General features: G+C 41.9%; 2 protein-coding genes across 8 annotated transcripts in view; both read right to left on the bottom strand.

The window, feature by feature from the left end:
* The window catches only part of LOC134820602 (proteasomal ATPase-associated factor 1-like), an 83,324-nt gene extending 74,737 nt beyond the window's left edge, over nt 1-8,587 (bottom strand). For both annotated transcript variants that reach the window (XM_063831094.1, XM_063831095.1), the window contains exon 1: nt 8,555-8,587. The gene's annotated coding sequence lies outside the window, so the exon portion shown is untranslated. The remainder of the gene's footprint in view (nt 1-8,554) is intronic.
* Nucleotides 1-19,071, bottom strand: part of LOC134820596 (dual specificity protein phosphatase CDC14A-like) — a 30,181-nt gene that overhangs the window by 7,977 nt on the left and 3,133 nt on the right. For all 6 annotated transcript variants that reach the window (XR_010160906.1, XM_063831080.1, XM_063831082.1 and 3 more), the window contains exons 6-10: nt 17,757-17,823; nt 17,376-17,475; nt 2,970-3,064; nt 2,568-2,698; nt 1,193-1,336 (exon numbers count right to left, since the gene is read on the bottom strand). Coding sequence is in view for 5 of the 6 variants with exons in the window: in XM_063831080.1 (XP_063687150.1) it covers nt 1,193-1,336; nt 2,568-2,698; nt 2,970-3,064; nt 17,376-17,475; nt 17,757-17,823 (537 nt within the window). In the remaining variant the exon portion in view is untranslated. The remainder of the gene's footprint in view (nt 1-1,192; nt 1,337-2,567; nt 2,699-2,969; nt 3,065-17,375; nt 17,476-17,756; nt 17,824-19,071) is intronic.

Raw genomic sequence — 19,071 nt, 5'->3', positions numbered from 1 at the left:
GGGAGTGTAAAACACTCTTCTCCGCCACAACTAGGCAACTAGTATGTGTAAAGCATGTTAAAGCTTGCTCCGAGCTTGTAACTGCAGAAATGTAATATATTTGTCAGGACACAACTCACATTTAAATACGTCAAGTATTTGGCAGGACACACAAATCTAGGTCCACATTCTATTTGGCAGTCCACACTCCACATGGTATTTCAGTGTATTTGGCACTGGATAACTGCAGCAGGACTGTGTGTAATTACACATTCCGTACACATGATGGAGGAGCTCTAAATATTAGCTAATATTGTCTGTATCCAGTGATCCAGTCTGCTAACCAGCTAATCTAAAATACCCTCCAATCTTCTCCTACACTCACTAACCACCCCGCAAATAGTCTGCTCTAATCCTACCCTCTTATCCAATCAGAGGTCAGTATTACAGTCACGTGACTGACTCCCAACCGCTCAGAGCGGCGAACCAGGCCACGTGACTGGTGGTAACCAGTGTGGGGAGGGAGGAGGGAAGGGAGGAAACGTTAAGGGATTAAGAACAGCTTAGTTGGGGGAAGTAGACTTAAGTCTAGGCAAAGACAGCTACGTAATAATACGGGTATAGTAACTTTATAGAACTTTCTAGAACCAACTTCTAAATTAGGAGCGTGTAAGGAGTGTAGGAGTGTAGAGGTTAAGATTAAGAGTTAACGTTGCAGTCTGTAGCTGGTAAATACTGGATAACTCAGGTTTGTAGTTAGATACTAGATAATTACACTCTGCCAGCCCAGCGACCTTCTAGTGGTTGTAGTGAGTAAAGTAATAGCGAAGATTGAGGCTCTAATGATGTAGTTTTACGAAGATTTCAAGCCTTACATTGTGTGTTTCCCTTCGTGTCCAAAAGCATTATATGAATATAACTACATTATCTAAGTGCTAGTGCTTGTAGTGAGTAAAGAGACATGATCTACAAGACTGGAATAAATTGTGTTCAAATTTTGGACCAGCTAATTCGGAATATTAATATTATCTAGAGTTGAAACTACTCCCGAGAAAAAGATTGACAAACCCACAAACAAACATTCCTTCAAACAAACCTACAAACAAACATTCCTTTAAACAAACCTACAAACAAACATTCCTTTAACAAACCTACAAACAAACATTCCTTTAAACAAACCTACAAACAAACGAACTAACAAACGAACACTAACCTTAGCCACGCGGTAGTTTCAGGTGCAGTAAACTGGTAATGTTTCATCATCCAGCACCCTATCAGAGTTCCTGTCCTTCCTAGCCCTGCTTTACAGTGGACTGCTATTGCTCCTTTTGTGGTTTCTGCTATCGTCAGGAACTTTCTGGAATTAAGTATAATTGCTTAAACAGTTAATACATGTACATAATTAGTTATTACTTATTTATCATTCGCATAATTTTTTTCCCTCTATCCAATATCCATGCATCTCTTTTTTGTTTGTTGTCAAAATAGATTTTTTTACTGGTCATTTGTTCGTTTCAGTACATTTTACCAAAGAATTTGAAACACCCCTCTGATTGCCAAGTATGTGGTTGACCATGAAAGATCAAACCAATGCGATCCACTCCGATCCTCACCAGAAATCAGAGATGTTCACAGAAATAATTAGTTTTTCATTGCAAATTATGAATTATCCACCTGGTCACGAATCATACTGGTTGCTAAAGACTTAAGATGGTTACCATGGCGACTAATGTACCAGACAACTAGTAAAAGTGGAGTGGTTATAATAAACATGCTGTAGCACTTACTTAGAGAGTTAGAGGCTTGTAAGTTATAGGAATATTCTGTTACATTCCAGCAACCACTTAACTCTAAGTTAATAATTTCATCATTATCACATTTTATGTGGGTAAATTATTGAGTGTAACCACAATTTAATCATATTCTAATAATATTGTTACTTAACGTTTCATCAAGGTATCATGAGCTGAAATATAACACTGAAACAATCTGGGATATACCCAGGAACTTGGTTTCGTGCCAAAACTTGGTAGGAACAGGCTGATGATAAATTACAGCTACATAATACATATTTGTTTAGGTGTAGGTTCGGGGGAATTCCTAATTGTCCTTACAATTTATGGTATCGTAAATGTAATGAAATCTACAATTGCGGATATTTCATAGGTGTAATGCATTAATAATCCTCATTAAGGCGGCCGGGGGTTCCAATATTGTGAATCATGGAAATTTATTTTATGATGTTTTCTGAATTTAGAGAGAAGTGAGATCTACTAGATATGCTCTTTATTCCATCAAAAATATTGATCCTGACCAAAGTTATGGATCCTTAAAGGTCAGCGCGTATGTTTAATGCTATTGCTTCTTTTTTTAAATTTGAGTTTGACTTTCTGTCACAGTTAAAAAAGTACATTATTGTCAGTATTTTCAGGACCTTATTCAAAATTGTAACTAACTAACTAACTAACTAACTAACTAACTAACTAACTAACTAACTAACTAACTAACTAACTAACTAACTAACTAACTAACTAACTAACTAACTAACTAACTAACTAACTAACTAACTAACTAACTAACTAACTAACCTGAGTATAGCATCAGTAGGAGTACTTCCATCCACGTAGAAGAGATCGTAGTGAGCAATACCCGCATCAGTGAACCTTTTAGCATCGTACATTCTCTTATTTAGTCTGATCACTGTTGTAACGTTGTGTTCCTGAATGTATCAGTAAGATATTGTACAATATTTGAGTACTAAAAATGGGAAAAACTCGCAGAATTCGTGGCATGACAAGAGAATGAAGATAAAACAAGAAATATAAATAATTGTATTCATTTTAAATAAGAGCATTAATTTGCATAATTTACATCAAGTCTGGTAAGTAAATTATGATTATAAACGAAAAAAAATGTACAATTTACATAATTTTTTGTTATAAACTAATCAAAAAAGGAAAGAGAAGACAAGTAACTAAGTTTTAAAGTACCTTGAAGTAAGGAATGTAAGCTTCGGGAGCATGTAACATGTAGCCGTTCTCAATCTTACTCTTATTATGGGGACCGGAGAACGCCAGGAACTTATCTGAAAAAGGATACAGTGTTTATAGAGTGTTTATAACCATTTTTATACAGTGTTTATAACCATGTTTACTGGATACCAGTCATTTTCCCACTCAATTTCGGCAGTGCTAAACAGGGCATCCATGATGATGAAAGTATAGCATACACTTTAATGAAAAAGAGTTCGAATATTGATGATACTTTTGAGGAGGACAATAACCATGCTCACTGATGACTTGATTATAATAGGGCATTTAAACGGTACTTGTCAGGACCCCACTTTTTCGAGGATGAAGAAGAGAAGGCAGAGACGATAAGGACAGCAAATTACATCGCTATGTTGCGTGGAAAAGTTATCCCAGTACTCAAAAGGAAAAAAATAATTCCTGTATATTCCAACAAGACTCGCACATTGCTCGCACGAAAGTTTGGCTTGGCTGAAGGAACATTTTGGGGAAAGACTGATCTCGAGAAAAGCAGACTTCAGCTGGCCTCCTTACAGCCCTGACCTGAATCCGGCTGATTTCTTTTTGAGGGGCTATCTTAAAGAACGTGTTTATTAGATCCAGTCCCAAAAACAATAGATCAGCTGAAAAACAATATCAGAAGGGAGGCTAAAAAGTTAAAAATTGACATGGTAAAACGTGCAATAGACAATATGCTTCCGACGGTTAAAACCTTCTATGCAGAAAGGGGGCTTGGTTCGAAAAATTGTTAAATATTTGATTTATTTTTGCTATGTATTTTAAAATGTAATAATTTGTCTACAATTTAAAACAAAAATTAGACCGTTTGTCTCATTTGTTAGATTTTGAGAGCCATTAAGATAGAGAGTCTCCCTAAAGAGATTTCAACAGAATGCACATCACTGTCTGACTGACCTGTGGAATTAGAGTTCGCCAAACTCTATAAATATATGGTACACACAGGTACCTGACAAGGGTTGATCACAGGATCAAGATACACGACGTGTACGTTTGAAACCCATGTCACGGTTGAAGCAATGGTACACCATCTGTTTAAATATTCACACCAGCTGGTAGGAATTATGATATGGTTCTCATGAAGGAGACTGATGGTGGATGATCAGTACAGAGCACGTAAACCCATGTGGTTGCTGGCCGAAACTGATGACTACTAATGAATAATAAGAGGAGGTAATAATGACTATTAATACCTCCCATCCCGCCTGGACTTCTTTACCTCAATTACGGGATCAAACCCACGTTTGTTATTATATTGTTGATGTTCATGTGTGTGTGGGGCGCTCGTTTTACCTCTCCGTTTGGACAGAGAGGCTACGTCCGCAAATAAGATCTATTGGATCTCCTCTGATTATATGATTTAAGAATAGTGGTCAAACTTGGCAGATTGTCACGTGATTACCTCGTGCTTCTCGTGAAGGAGACTGATGAGAAATATACTGATAAGAAATGATCAATATAGAGCACGTAAACCCATGTGGTTGCTAACCGAACCTTGATGCCTCATTACCTCAATCGCGGGTTCAATCACGTTTGTAATTTCCATATCGTGGATGTTGATGTGATTTTTAAAGTGGACACTGGGCTTGGGTTAACATTTTGGGAACCTGGCAGCCAGGTTCCGAAGAATGTCATTTGACACATGGTTCAATATCTGGTAAACTTTAGGTGCCGAACTACGGTATGTGGATCGTTCCATCAGATCCATCTTTATCACTCATTATTTTAGAACTTTCCATAAGACAGAGAATCCTTTAATATTCATCAGTAGTAGTAGTAGTAGTAGTAGCCCCGATAGCTGTCATGTATGGGCAATCGGCCATGTGTTATATACTCGTTTTAGCAGTTTTAGTACTATACATTAAACAGTATTTTTTAACACCTCTGTTTTGGGGAGCAGAGAGTTCATTTTAACATCTCTGTTTTGATTATCAGAGGGTGCATTTTAGCACCTCTGTTCTGGTTACAAAGAGGATAGTTTAGGAATTGTTTAGAGCAGAGAGCTTTGGGGAGCAGAGAGTTCATTTTAACATCTCTGTTTTGAGTATCAGAGGGTGCATTTTAACACCTCTGTTTTGGTTACAAGAGGATAGTTTAGGAATTGTTTAGAGATTGCTAGAACGAGTGGGAGATTGTTTATACTATCCAAGAATATTTAAGAGTGGGCCTGTTGGATGGCAGGCCACTTTTTGGTTTGAATACAGCAGACGTTTACAGTTAATGTTTACAGTTAAAGACCTAGGATATCTGTATTGTCAAAAATTAATTTTATGAAGGAGTAAGTTGTCAAAGGAAGCGCATTTGTATATTTATTTATTGCTTGTTTAATTTGTTTTTTGTGTTTAATTTACGATTATTTGTACTTGAGATTCTGCGATTAAATTTATTTTGTTGATTGTAATGTTGTGATATTGCATAATTTATTGTAAATGTAATATATGTTTCAGAAAATTATGTAATGTAACGCGATGGAAGTTCTTTAAGCGGGCAATTCCAGTCCAAACCCTGGATACATGACATAAAAGATTCGTTTTCACTTGTTTGCATGAAAAGCATTAATATATTATTTTGGTGGCCCAAAAGTAACTACTCACACGCAATAATAATAAATATTATTTTAATTATGTATTTAAAACATTTCAGCATGGACACGGGTCTAAAGCGTTATGTCGCAATATGTTTGATTATTCTCGCGCTGTATATTTGCCAGATTATGCTACAAGGAGACGGGGAAACTCCAAAGGTTGGTGGATCTCAAGTAGAAGATCTGTCCACAAAATTTCGGATTCAATTTTCTTACGGAGGGAGATGTGTTGGAATTTCTGATGATGATGCCCTCATAGTCTCTTTTTGTGACCCAACAATAAAACAAGCCTTTGTTTACTTAGATGGGATACTAAAGAAAGAAGAATCTTCACTTTGTGTTGGACTGAAAGATTCTAATACGAAGGATCTGGTACTATTAAAATGCACACAAGCTATTTTATTATACTTAGTAGATGGTAAGCTAGTCCACGATAGCCAAACAGGGAGTCCATCCTGTGTGTCACCAAAGAGTCTTACATCAAGCCCTGATTTGGGGGCGGCAGTTGCTCTGACTGAATGTGATGACCCTGCATCCCACGTGACTTTTCTAGAAGAAACAGCATTCCTCCAGGACAGGGCGGCTCTCCTGATGACGTCACCTCAAGATGACGACTGTCAGTTTCCCGCACGAGGAGCCAACAATCGTCCTCCTCTAGCTCAACTGTTACCTGAGGCTAAAGTTAAGAGATGTGTCAACTTGCCTGAGTGTGTCACTGTTGTGGTGAAGACTGCCCGGAGACCTCTTTTAGTCATACGACTTGCGGAATCAATTAGAGATGTCCTCCATCAAGATCTCCCTATGATTGTTATTGATGATGGACCAGAACTCCACCCTCCGGAGGTGATGGACCAAATTGACAAGTTCCCGAATATAAAGTACGTCGTCTCAGAGGAGGAAGACCTGGGAATAAGTGAAGGCAGAATGAGAGGAGTTAACATGGTCACGACCAAATATTTTGTAAGTATGGACGACGATAATGTGGTCACAGAATCGTGGGATGCCACCAAAATGGCAGAACTACTCGATACAACTGATCTATCTTTAGTGGGTGGGAGAACTGACTCTTTGACATGGCCTGGGTTTTTAGAATTCCGCTGCAACGAACTAGGAGATCCCGTTCTAATGCATTATATGACCTCGTGTATTACAGCTAACCAGACCTTACCCTTTTACCCGGACTGTATGCGATGTGATCTGACCAGCAACAGTTTCATGGCACGAACCCAAGACATCATACAAGTAGGTGGTTGGAGTAGGGAAGTTAAAGTTTTCGAACATCACGATATTTTCTTACGACTAAAAGCTGCTGGTAAGAAAGTGGTGTGGTGTCCAAACTTTCACGTTCTTAATGTTCATTCTGGGGGGGCTGTTCGTGATAAAGCCTACAAGGAGTTAAGGTTCAAACGGCTAGCACGGATGGTGGGATTATTTTTAAATCATTGGAACATTAAGAAACTTCAGCGCCGGAATATCGGGTCTGACACGTCTTCATCGTGGTTCCACGATTTGTAATATTTATCTTATCTTGTAATAATTATCTAAAAAATAACTAATAATCAATTAATTTATAATGGAATTAGAATTGTGTGACATTAATCGTATTAAAGTAACAATGATTTAAATTATTAAAGTTAAAAATTGAATGCCTGCGCCTGTAATTGATTAATAAATAATAATAGTAATACATTATTTGAATTGTCGAAGTCTTAGCTCGGCTTTTTATGGATATCTGACTCACTGACCATTACTCACTTTAACTCTGATTGTAAGAGGTGTTTAACAAGTAATCTGATCTAAAATTTAGTAAGCCTAATCTTGTTTAATCATGTGTAACCAAAGTTACAACATTTTTACATGATGCATCGTGAAATGATGTCATCATTAAAATGTTAGCTTCATGTCCGGGGAAAGAGAAACCACTTCTCAACTCCACTTCCCATCTCTACCTCCTAGCCTGGTAACTGTACCCACACCACGACACATGTAACAAGGTTAGAACAACTCCTGGTTGTCATGGTAACTCTACCTAGTTAATGTACACCGGACAGGACACTAGAAAGGGGACGCTTCATGCCACAGTACGACCATTTAACCGGTATGTCAGGTTATCAGTGGAACAAGTTCTAGAACATTCTACAAACGTGGTTAATTCTCTCGGGGGATCTGGCTCCGGGCCCAGTGCGGACTCACGGTTTGCTTCTTACTTCCTATAATTTAAACATCCCAACTACACTAACAATCATGTAGAGTGGAGAGAGATATTTTGTTATCATGTACGTAAAAATAGTGAAAATGCAACTGTACACTTTTCAGAGTCAAATATTATAATCTCGCTGATTCCAGCAGTACAACTATTAACATTTATTCCTGAATTCCTGTCGGCTGATTTTTAAAACAGTAGATAATATTCACACAACTATGTCGGTCACACAGGTCACAGAGAGGCTGTCCTTGTTGGAAATGTCATTAAACCTTACTCTGAGGACACGACAAAGTCCCGTGACACGACCAGGTCACTATTGTGTTCAGTAATGAGATTGGACCATTGGTTTGGGAAATGAACGCTTTGTGAATGGACTCACCATTCTCACTAATATGGCACAGCTTTTCTAAGATTACCTTTTATATAACCTTTTAGACCTGCTTTAAGGTTAATTTTTATAAAGCTGTTAGGATAATTTGAAGACATGTGCTAAAATGATAGTAATAAAAAACTAAAGGATTATAAATAGTTTAAAACTGATTTCTAGGTCCAACTTTTCAACCTGGCGTGGATCCAAAAAACCACCTTGTAACAGTAATTTCTAATCTCCCTAACTCTTAACTCATAACTTAATCTCTTTAACAAAATTACTTTGAATATTTGATACAAGAGAAACGCCATTTTCGAACGTGAGGAGAGTTAGGACTCCTCCAACTACAATTCCTTCTGTAACATCCTCAATAAATGTAATAGATTTGTAGTGTTGTAATTAGTTTAAATTGATAATCCTATTTACCAATTTACAGATTTATTAAAATCTTCATCACTAATTTTACCGACTCATTATTGTAACTAGTCCCCCGAGGATTGCACTGGAAGCTCTAAACTGATACCTCGTTATTTGAGTGCTAGAGAAGGTTCTGGAAACATAATGTTTTCAGTCACGTGACTGTTTGTTTGTTTTAGAAGCTCTTAGTAACTTGTGTTTATCGTCTTCAGCTCGGTACCTCAAACTCTTGGCTACTGTGAATGTGCTATGTGTAGCTGTGTGTTCTATGTCTGTGCTATGTGCAGCTGTGTGTAGCTGTATGTACCTAACTATATCTGTGTTATAATCTGCAGCAACACTCCGCTGAGAGCAACACCTGCTAGAGTCCTTCTCTTATCTTATAACCACTAACCAGCCCTCATTACTCTCTGTAATACCAGCTAATCCACACTGTCACCTGGTGACTGGTGTACAGTGCTATCACGTGACACCTCCGCATATCTACTAACACCGCATAGGGGGGGGTGTCATGTCCGTCTATGTCCGCCTATGTCCTGTCCTTTTTGGATTCTATGAGACAACGGACGTGTTTTTTGGGACATTGGCGGACACGGACGGACATTGGCGGACTCGGACGGACATTGGCGGACTCGGACGGACATTGGCGGACTCGGACGGACATTGGCGGACCCGGACGGACATGGGCGGACTTGGATGGACATTGGTGGACATTAGCGGACATTAGTGGACATTAGCGGACAAACATTTTGAGGACTGAAGAGTACTGAAGAGTACTGAGGAAGATGGCTGAGAAGGATGGCTGAGGAGGATGGCTGAGGAGGATGACTGAGGAGGATGACTGAGGAGGATGACTGAGAGGGAGGAGAAGGATCAGGAAGACCCAGGAGGAGGAGGAGGAGGACCCAGAAGGAGGATCTAGGAGGAGGAGGAGAACTGAGGAGGATGACTCAGGAGGAGGAGGACTCAGGAGGAGGACTGAGGAGGACTGAGAAGGAGGAGGACTGAGGAGGATGGTTGAGGAGGATGGCTGAGGGGGATGACTGAGAGGGAGGAGGAGGAGGAAGAGGAGGAAGAGGACTGAGGAGGAGGAGGAGAAGGACTGAGGAGGAGAAGGAGGACCCAGGAGGAGGAGGACCCAGGAGGAGGACCCAGGAAAAGGCCCCAGGAGGAGGAGGAGGACTGGAGAGGAGGAGAACTGTTGAGGACTGATGAGGAGGACTGAGGACGAGGAGGAAGAGTAGGAGGAGGACTGAGGAGGGGATGAGGAAGAGGACTGGGGAGGATCAGGAAGACCCAGGAGGACCCAGGAGGAGGAGGAGGACTGAGGAGGACTGAGGAGGAGGACTGACGATGACTGAGAAGGAGGAGGACTGAGGAGTACTGAGAAGGATGGCTGAGGAGGATAGCTGGGGAGGATGGCTGAGGAGGATGACTGAGGAGTCAGGAGGATGACTGAGAGGGAGGAGGAGGAGGACTCAGGAGGAGGACTCAGAAGGAAGAGGAGGAGGACTCAGGAGGAGGACTCAGGAGGAGGACTCAGGAGGAGGACTTAGGAGAAATGAGAAGGAGGACTGAGGAGAACTGAGGAGGAGGAGGAGGAGGACTGAATAGGAGGAGGAGAAGGAGGGGGACTGGGAGAGGACTGGGGAGGAGGAGGACTGATGAGAAGGATGAGGAGGAGGACACAGGAGGAGGAGGAGGAGGGCCCAGAAGGAGGACCTAGGAGGAGGAGGAGAACTGAGGAGGATGACTCAGGAGGAGGAAGACTCAGGAGGAGGACTGAGGAGGACTGAGAAGGAGGAGGACTGAGGAGGATGGTTGAGGAGGATGGCTGAGGAGGATGACTGAGAGGGAGGAGGAGGAGGAAGAGGAGGAAGAGGAGGAAGAGGACTGAGGAGGAGGAGGAGAAGGACTGAGGAGGAGAAGGAGGACCCAGGAGGAGGAGGACCCAGGAGGAGGACCCAGGAAAAGGCCCCAGGAGGAGGAGGAGGACTGGGGAGGAGGAGAACTGTTGAGGACTGATGAGGAGGACTGAGGACGAGGAGGAAGAGTAGGAGGAGGACTGAGGAGGGGATGAGGAAGAGGACTGGGGAGGATCAGGAAGACCCAGGAGGACCCAGGAGGAGGAGGAGGACTGAGGAGGACTGAGGAGGACTGACGATGACTGAGAAGGAGGAGGACTGAGGAGTACTGAGAAGGATGGCTGAGGAGGATAGCTGGGGAGGATGGCTGAGGAGGATGACTGAGGAGGATGACTGAGAGGGAGGAGGAGGAGGACTCAGGAGGAGGACTCAGAAGGAAGAGGAGGAGGACTCAGGAGGAGGACTCAGGAGGAAGACTTAGGAGAAATGAGAAGGAGGACTGAGGGGAACTGAGGAGGAGGAGGAGGACTGAATAGGAGGAGGAGAAGGAGGGGGACTGGGAGAGGACTGGGGAGGAGGAGGACTGATGAGAAGGATGAGGAGGAGGACCCAGGAGGAGGAGGACTGAGGACCGAGGAGGAAGAGGAGGAGGATGAAGAGGAGGAGGAGGACCCAAGAGGAGGAGGACTGAGGAGGAGGACTGAGGAGGACTGAGGAGGACTGAGGAGGATAGCTGAGGAGGATGACTGAGAGGGAAGAGGAGGAGGAGGAGGAGGAGGAGGAGGCCTGAATAGGAGGAGGAGGAGGGGACTGGGGGAGGACTGAGGAGGAGGATGGAGGACTGAGGAGAAGGATGAGGAGGAGGACTGAGGAGGACTGAGGACTGCAGAGGAAGAGGAGGAGGATGAAGAGGAGGAGGACCCAGGAGGAGGACCCAGGAGGAGGAGGAGGACTGGGGAGGAGGAGGACTGTTGAGGACTGATGAGGAGGACTGAGGACGAGGAGGAGGAGTAGGAGGAGGACTGAGGAGGGGAGGAGGAAGAGGACTGAGGAAGATCAGGAAGACCCAGGGGGAGGAGGAGGAAGAGTAGGAGGAGGAAGCATCTAAATGTTATTTCCATTTTTGTCCGTTTTTGTCCATTTTTGTCCGTTTTTGTCCGCTCTATTTTTTGTCCGTTTTGAAAATATAGGGTACCGAACGGACAAAAAACATGATCCCCCCTATAACAGCAAAAATTGAACATTTTATTTAGCAATTTAGGTGTCCATTAATGTCCGCCTATGTCCGCCTATGTCCGCCTATGTCCGCCTATGTCCGTCTATGTCCGCCTATGTCCGCCTATGTCCTGTCCTTTTTGGATTCTATGAGACAAGCGGACATAGACGGACGTGACACCCCCCCCCCCCCCCCCCCCCCCGCATATCTACTATCATGTCACCGCATATCTACTAACACCGCATATCTACTAACACCGCATATATCTACTAACACCGCATATCTACTAACACCGCATATCTACTAACACCGCATATCTACTAACACCGCATATCTACTAACACCGCATATCTTTTAACACCGCATATCTACTAACACCGCATATCTACTAACACCGCGAATCTTTTAACACCGCATATATTATATTTTGGCCCTATTTTATTTATATTTTGTATTTACATTTCCCATTAATTGATTACGAGACTAGTTTTCTAAGAGACGTGAACAATACTTAAACTATTGAAGCGTGTGATAAGTACAGATTGTTAACTGATTGTAGAAGTTGAATGTACAGTAATTCATTAACATAAGTAAGCAATGAACATGCACCGTGTACTGTACAAAGTACATTATAGATAGTAGATACCTCCATATACCCATCATTCCTGTCAGTCTAAGGTTTTTTTTTTACAAATGTCTCAGACCCATAGCTAGATCTGTGAATTTTAGGCAGACCCACTCGACAGCGGCCAAATTTTGCGCATTATGAGCCCCAAGCCCGATACCCACTTTGCCTCCCAATTATATTATCATCTCGTAACTTCATAATGAAGGTTCCGTTATTCATTTAAAGATTAAGTTTTTTCGATTCTGGGCACGTAGCCCGACACGACACGTAGCCGGGACGAAGCTCCTTTGGTTGGCTAGGGAGGGGGGAAGGCGCAGCCCCCCAGAAAATTTTTGAGAAATTATGTGTTTTAGACGACATTTGGCATTAAAGAAATTTGTAGGACAGTAATAATCAGACATCACAATAATACAAAGTTGGAGGGCTAGGGGGGCGCAGCCCTGGCCTTCGGAAAATTTTTGAGAAATAGGGTGTTCCAGACGACATTTGTAGGACAGCAATAATCAGACATTACAATAATACAAGGTTGGTGGGCTGGGGGCGCAACCCCCGGAAAATTTTTGAGAAATAGGGTGATTCAGACGACATTTGGCATTAAAGAAATTTGTAGGACAGCAATAATCATACATCAGAATGATACAAAGTTGGTGGGCTAGGGGGGCGCACCCCCCGGAAAATTTTTGAGAAATAGGGTGATTCATACGACATTAGGCATTAAAGAAATTAGTAGGGCAGTAATAATCCTGAGACATCACAATAATATAAAGTTGGTTGGTTAGGGAGGGGGGGGGCGCAGCCAATCAGAAAATTTTTGAGAAATTATGTGTTTTAGACGACATTTGGCATTAAAGAAATTTGTAGGACAGTAATTATAATCAGACATCACAATAATACAGGGTGGCCCAAAAGTGACTACCCACACGCAACCTCTTAATAACTCACGTAATTCGTCTCCAAATTGCACCAAAATTTCAGAGATTATAGATATGGGTCAAACTTAGATTTCCTGAAAGTTTCGTAAGCCACGCCCAATTACAGTGGGCGTGGCGTGACACTCCCTCTTTTTCACTATTGTCTTCATAAAATGAGAACGCTTTAAGCTAAGAACTCCAAATTTTTTGCACACATTTGGCTCGATAATTTAAAACTTTTCCCGAAGTTTCAAGTTCATTGTTCAAAATTTTGCTGAGTTATGATCATTTCAAAATCCATCGGATACGTGATTTTGAAAATCTTGGACCTCTTTTTTTGACGATTTTTCCAGGTCCAAGATTTTCAAAATGGAATAAAAAATGTTTAAAGGCCTATCTCGAAATTCTAAAACGAGCAAACGTTTCTAAATGGTCCTTAGAACATATCCTGAAAGTTTCAAGGTGATTGCTCAAAAACTGTAGGAGGAGATAGATTTTTAGACTCGATTTTCAGGGCGCGCGATTGAAAATCGCTCGCGCAATACAATTACACATGAGCGCTGACCTTTGACTGGCAATAATTTCGTCTAGGAACAAGATTTTTCCATGGGACCAAAAGTAGCAGTAAGATATCACTCCCCTCTATTAGAAACAACTATAAAATCAATTTCGAGAGAAATTTCATAAAGACCCCCCCCTGCCCCCTTAAAGTGCAGACTCAACATTTTGGTTGCCAGACCCACTATTCTAGAGTCCAGACCCACAATTCTGGTTGTCATATCTCCTATATTCTAGTTCATAGACCCCCAATTCTGGTTGACAGAGTGAAGAATTACCATTCTGGTTGCCAGATTCACTCTTCTAGAGAGGAGACCCACTCTTCTAGTAGGTATAGAGTCAAGACCCACTATTCTAAAATGCAGACCCACCATTCTGGTTGCCAGACCCACTCTTCTAAGGCGAAGACCTACCATTCTGGTTGCCAGCCCCACTCTTCTAGAGTTTAGACGCACCATTCCGATTGCCAGACCCACTATTCTTGAGTGAAGACCCACCTTTCGGGTTGCCGGACCCACTATTCTAGACTCTAGACTCCAGACGCACAATTCTGGTTGCCATATATCCTATATTCTAGTTTAGACCCCCCAATTCTGGTTGACACTTGACAGAGTGTAGACTTACCATTCTGGTTGCCAGACCCACTCTTCTAGAGTGAAGACCCACTATTCTAGAATTCTTACCCACCATTCTTGTTGCCAGACCAACTCTTAGCTAGAGTGAAGACCCACTATTCAAGAATTCTGACCCACTATTCTTGTTTCCAGATCCACTACCCTAAGGTGCAGACCCACCATTCTGATTGCCAGACTCACTCATCTTGATTCCCTTGATTGCAGACCCACTATTCTGGTTTCCAGACCCACTCTTATAGATTGCAGACACACCAATCTAGTTGCCAGACCCACTCTTCTAAAGTGTAGACCCACCAGACCTATTATTCTAGAGTGAAGACCCACAATTCGGGTTGTCCAAACCCACATTTCTGGTAGCCATATCTCCTATATTCTAGTTTATAGACCCCCAAATCTGGTTGACAGAGTGTAGACTTACCATTCTGGTTGCCAGGCCCACTCTTCTAGAGTGAAGATCCACTATTCTAGAATGCAGACCCGCAATTCTGGTTGCCAGACCCACTATTCCAGATTGTAGACCCACCTTTCTGGTTTCCAGACTCACCCTTCTAGGGCGAAAATCCACCATTTTGGTTGCCAGACCCACTCTTCTAGAGTGTAGACGTACCATTCTGATTGCCAGACCCACTCTTCAAGGGTGCAGACCCACATTCATGTTGCAAGACCCACTTCTAGATTTCAGACCCACTATTCTAGCTGCCAGACTCACTTATAGATTGCAGACCCACCATTCCAGCTGACAGACCCACTCTTCTCAAGTGAAGATCCACCATTCTGGCTGCAAGACCCACTTTTAGATCGCAGACCTACCATTCTAGCCGCCAGACCAACTCTTCTCAAGTGTAGACCCACCACTCGGGTTGTCAGACTCACTCTTCAAGGGTGTACGTACACCCACCATTCTGTTTGCCAGACCAACTTCTAGATTGCAGACCCACCATTCCAGCTGCCAGACCCACTCTTCTCAAGTCCAGACCCACCACTCTGGTTGTCAGACCCACTCTTCAAGGGTGTACGTACACCCACCATTCTGGTTGCCAGACCAACTTCTAGATTGCAGACCCACCATTCCAGCTGCCAGACCCACTCTTCTCAAGTCCAGACCCACCACTCGGGTTGTCAGACCCACTCTTCAAGGGTGTACGTACACCTACCATTCTGGTTGCCAGACAAACTTCTAGATTGCAGACCCACCATTCCAGCTGCCAGACCCACTCTTCTCAAGTGCAGACCCACCACTCGGGTTGTCAGACCCACTCTTTAAGGGTGCAGACTGCAGACCCACCGTTCTGGTTGCCAGACCCACTTATAGATTGCAGACCCAACATTCTAGCTGCCAGACCCACTCTTCTCAAGTGTAGACCCACCACTCTGGTTGTCAGAACCACTCTTGAAGCCTGAAGGGTGCAGACCCACCATTCTGGTTGCCGGACCAACTTCTAGATTGCAGACCCACCATTCCAGCTAACAGACCCACACTTCTCAAGTGCAGATCTACCACTCTGGTTGTCAGACCCACTCTTTAAGCCTGAAGGGTGCAGACCCACCATTCATGTTGCCAGACCCACGTCTAGATTGCAGACCCACCATTCTAACTGCCAGACCCACTTCTAGATTGCAGACCCACCATTCTAGCTGCCAGACCCACTCTTCTCAAGTGCAGACCCACCACACTGGTTGTCAGACCCACTCTTCAAGAATACAAACCCACCATTCTGGTTGCAAGACCCATTTTTAGATCGCAGACCCACCATTCTAGCTGCCAGACCAACTCTTCTCAAGTGTAGACCCACCACCCAGGTTGTCAGACCCACTCTTCAAGGGTGCAGACCCACCACTCTGGTTGTCAGACCCACTCTTCAAGGGTGTACGTACACCCACCATTCTGGTTGCTGGACCCACTTCTAGATTGCAGACCCACCATTCCAGCTGCCAGACCCACTCTTCTCAAGTCCAGACCCACCACTCGGGTTGTCAGACCCACTCTTCAAGGGTGTACGTACACCCACCATTCTGGTTGCCAGACCAACTTCTAGATTGCAGACCCACCATTCCAGCTGCCAGACCCACTTCTAGATTGCAGACCCACCATTCTAGCGGCCAGACCCACTCTTCTCAAGTGCAGACCTACCACTCTAGGCAACAGGGGTGAATAATATCAACAAATAAAGATTGTTTAATTTTTGCAAAAAATTTCTCGTCATGTGACAACCCTTCCCAACCCCCCTCAACCCCCTACCCCTCCCCCCTAAAAAACTCATCGGATTTTTGCTTCCCGCGAACATGATTTTTTCTGAAAATTTTAGTCAAGCCAGATCTGTAAATCTATCAAATATGTAAAAAAAAAACCTTACCTGTCACATACCAATCATTCCTGTCAGCAACTTGCACAGCTTACAGATACCACCACTTTATACTTTAGGTTCTACAGTCTATAGACTATTCTGTGCTTGGTTTCTTTGGTGTATTTACTATTTACCCCTATTAATAACATAACATAACCCTATTTAAACTATTATCAAGTATTAACTCTATTTAAACCTGATGATTACCGTATAACTTACTCTTATCTGTTATACTGGATGATAATGAACAGGGTGTTTTTTATTGGGTTTATTGTACAGGGTCTGTAATATTTACAGATCATTGTAACTGACAATTTAAGTTACAACACGACTCGTGTTGTAACTTTGTAACTTAAATTGTCAGTTACACGAGCAATCATCACTGTTATTGGCCAGTCTTAAAGCTGATAAGTGGATGACCTGCAATCATGGGATAATTTCTTGAAAGCTTGTTTGAGACCCATTATCGAACACTAATTCCGTGGTTCAGTTTAGGGAACTCATTTATCATTTGGTGGATGCTAAGAAATAATATGAAGAATTTAAAACCTAACCAAAGTTTTGAAATTCCGTACGATGGAGGTACGTGACCCAATTAAATATTTTAAACTTACTTGGTACGACCCAATTAAAGTCTCCATTTTCAACACTCTCGTAATGTTCGTACTCGTCAACGTCGAACGTCGTAAAATCTAAAAACTTTGACTTGAACGCCTGAAAATTAAATAAACATTAGTGTTGGATTACTTGGTAGTTGGGCAGTTGTAGCAGGGACTTAAAATTTAAATCTAAATATGAAGCAAGAGATGAAGAGGTATCTTGCATACCAAATAGAGATCTAGTCTAGTCTAGAAATCTAAAAACATGAATCACATGTAGCAAAAAATGACTAATAAGTCAGTGGTAAGTCAGTGGTAAGTCAGTGGTAAGTCAGTGGTAAGTCAGTGGTAAGTGAGTTGGTAAGTCAGTGGTAAGTCAGTGGTAAGTCAGTGTACCTTATAACAGCCAGCTATCACGTGTTGCACTGTGAGTTTGTAGGTACAGGCCCCGTACGAAGCGTCTCTGAAATAGAAATAGAATTAATAAAATTATAAGTGTGTGCCTTGCCTTGGTTAATAATAGATTCATAGTCGAGATCCTTATGTTAACCAATTAAACCCCAGAATAACTTTCAATTTAGTGTACCAAACCTAACTAAGATCTTTTTATGAGTACTATAAAATTAGGAGGCGTCATATTTTTAATTTAAAAATTGATGAGAACACCATTTATGATGTACTAAAATCACAGTTACAATCTTAGATTCTGTATTTCTCATATTTGTAATATTGGCACCTAGTGATCTGGCAGTATTTCTGTAATTGGATAGCAGGAGTTTACCAAAAAACTGTCCTATCTAGATTCTAGAGCTTTCCGTAGAAGCGAACACTATGATTTGAGTAGGTAAATTTGAGGTGCCCGTTTTCTGAGCTACCCAAATAAGGAGAGTATCGTATCAGACAATCACATTACAGAGGTTTTTCACATTACGCTAATCAAATGGAGAGTTGAGTAAATTTCCAGTGTTTCTCGGGAATCGTAATGTAGAAATTGTAATCTAGAAACTTGCAGAGTTAAAATTATTGAACATTACACAAAGAGGTTATATGGAAGATTTATTTTTGTCTTTAATTCAGAGGGTAACTGTGATCTTTCAGCATCAGTTCTCAATAACAGCATAACCTTCTGATTTATTGAGATTCTTGTGCAATATCCCAATTTACCATAACATATCTTACATCAGCATGATGTCTTAGTTGACAACTATCAACTACAATATCAACCTTTCAAGAGCAACTATCAATATTCTCCATGCTTAAATCTATTTAACTGACTCATGTCATCTCACTGTAATTACTCAATACACACTTTGAGTATTCAGTAAACTTAAAAACAATCTCCCTCGCATGCTTCCTACGCTCACTTCCTCCGCGCATCATGATTGTAAGAAAATAATTATAAATTATAAACAATGTTCCTCACGATGGTTTTACAGATTTTTACATTCTCAATCGAGCACTACTTTTTCAAAGGTGGTTCTAAGTAACAAAGCTGGTCAGCTCCTACCGCAAGCATCCTTTGTAAAGTACAATTATTGTTATTGCATGATAAAGTGTATGCATGAAATACGAGCTATTATATTATCTAAAGCATGATGTGCTTCCTGACAAAAATTAATTCCGACTTGAAAGGCCTTTGAAGCTGATTTCCAAAGCATAGTATTAATTTTTGCAGTTTCGCAAGAATTATATTTTAGATGTTATAATGATG

This window comes from Bolinopsis microptera, chromosome 9 (assembly GCF_026151205.1).
Source record: "Bolinopsis microptera isolate Bmic1 chromosome 9, MBARI_Bmic_1.0, whole genome shotgun sequence".
In the NCBI taxonomy this organism is placed as follows: Eukaryota; Metazoa; Ctenophora; class Tentaculata; order Lobata; family Bolinopsidae; genus Bolinopsis; species Bolinopsis microptera.
Note: the sequence above shows the minus strand (reverse complement) of the source record. Positions and strands in the feature narration are given on the sequence as shown.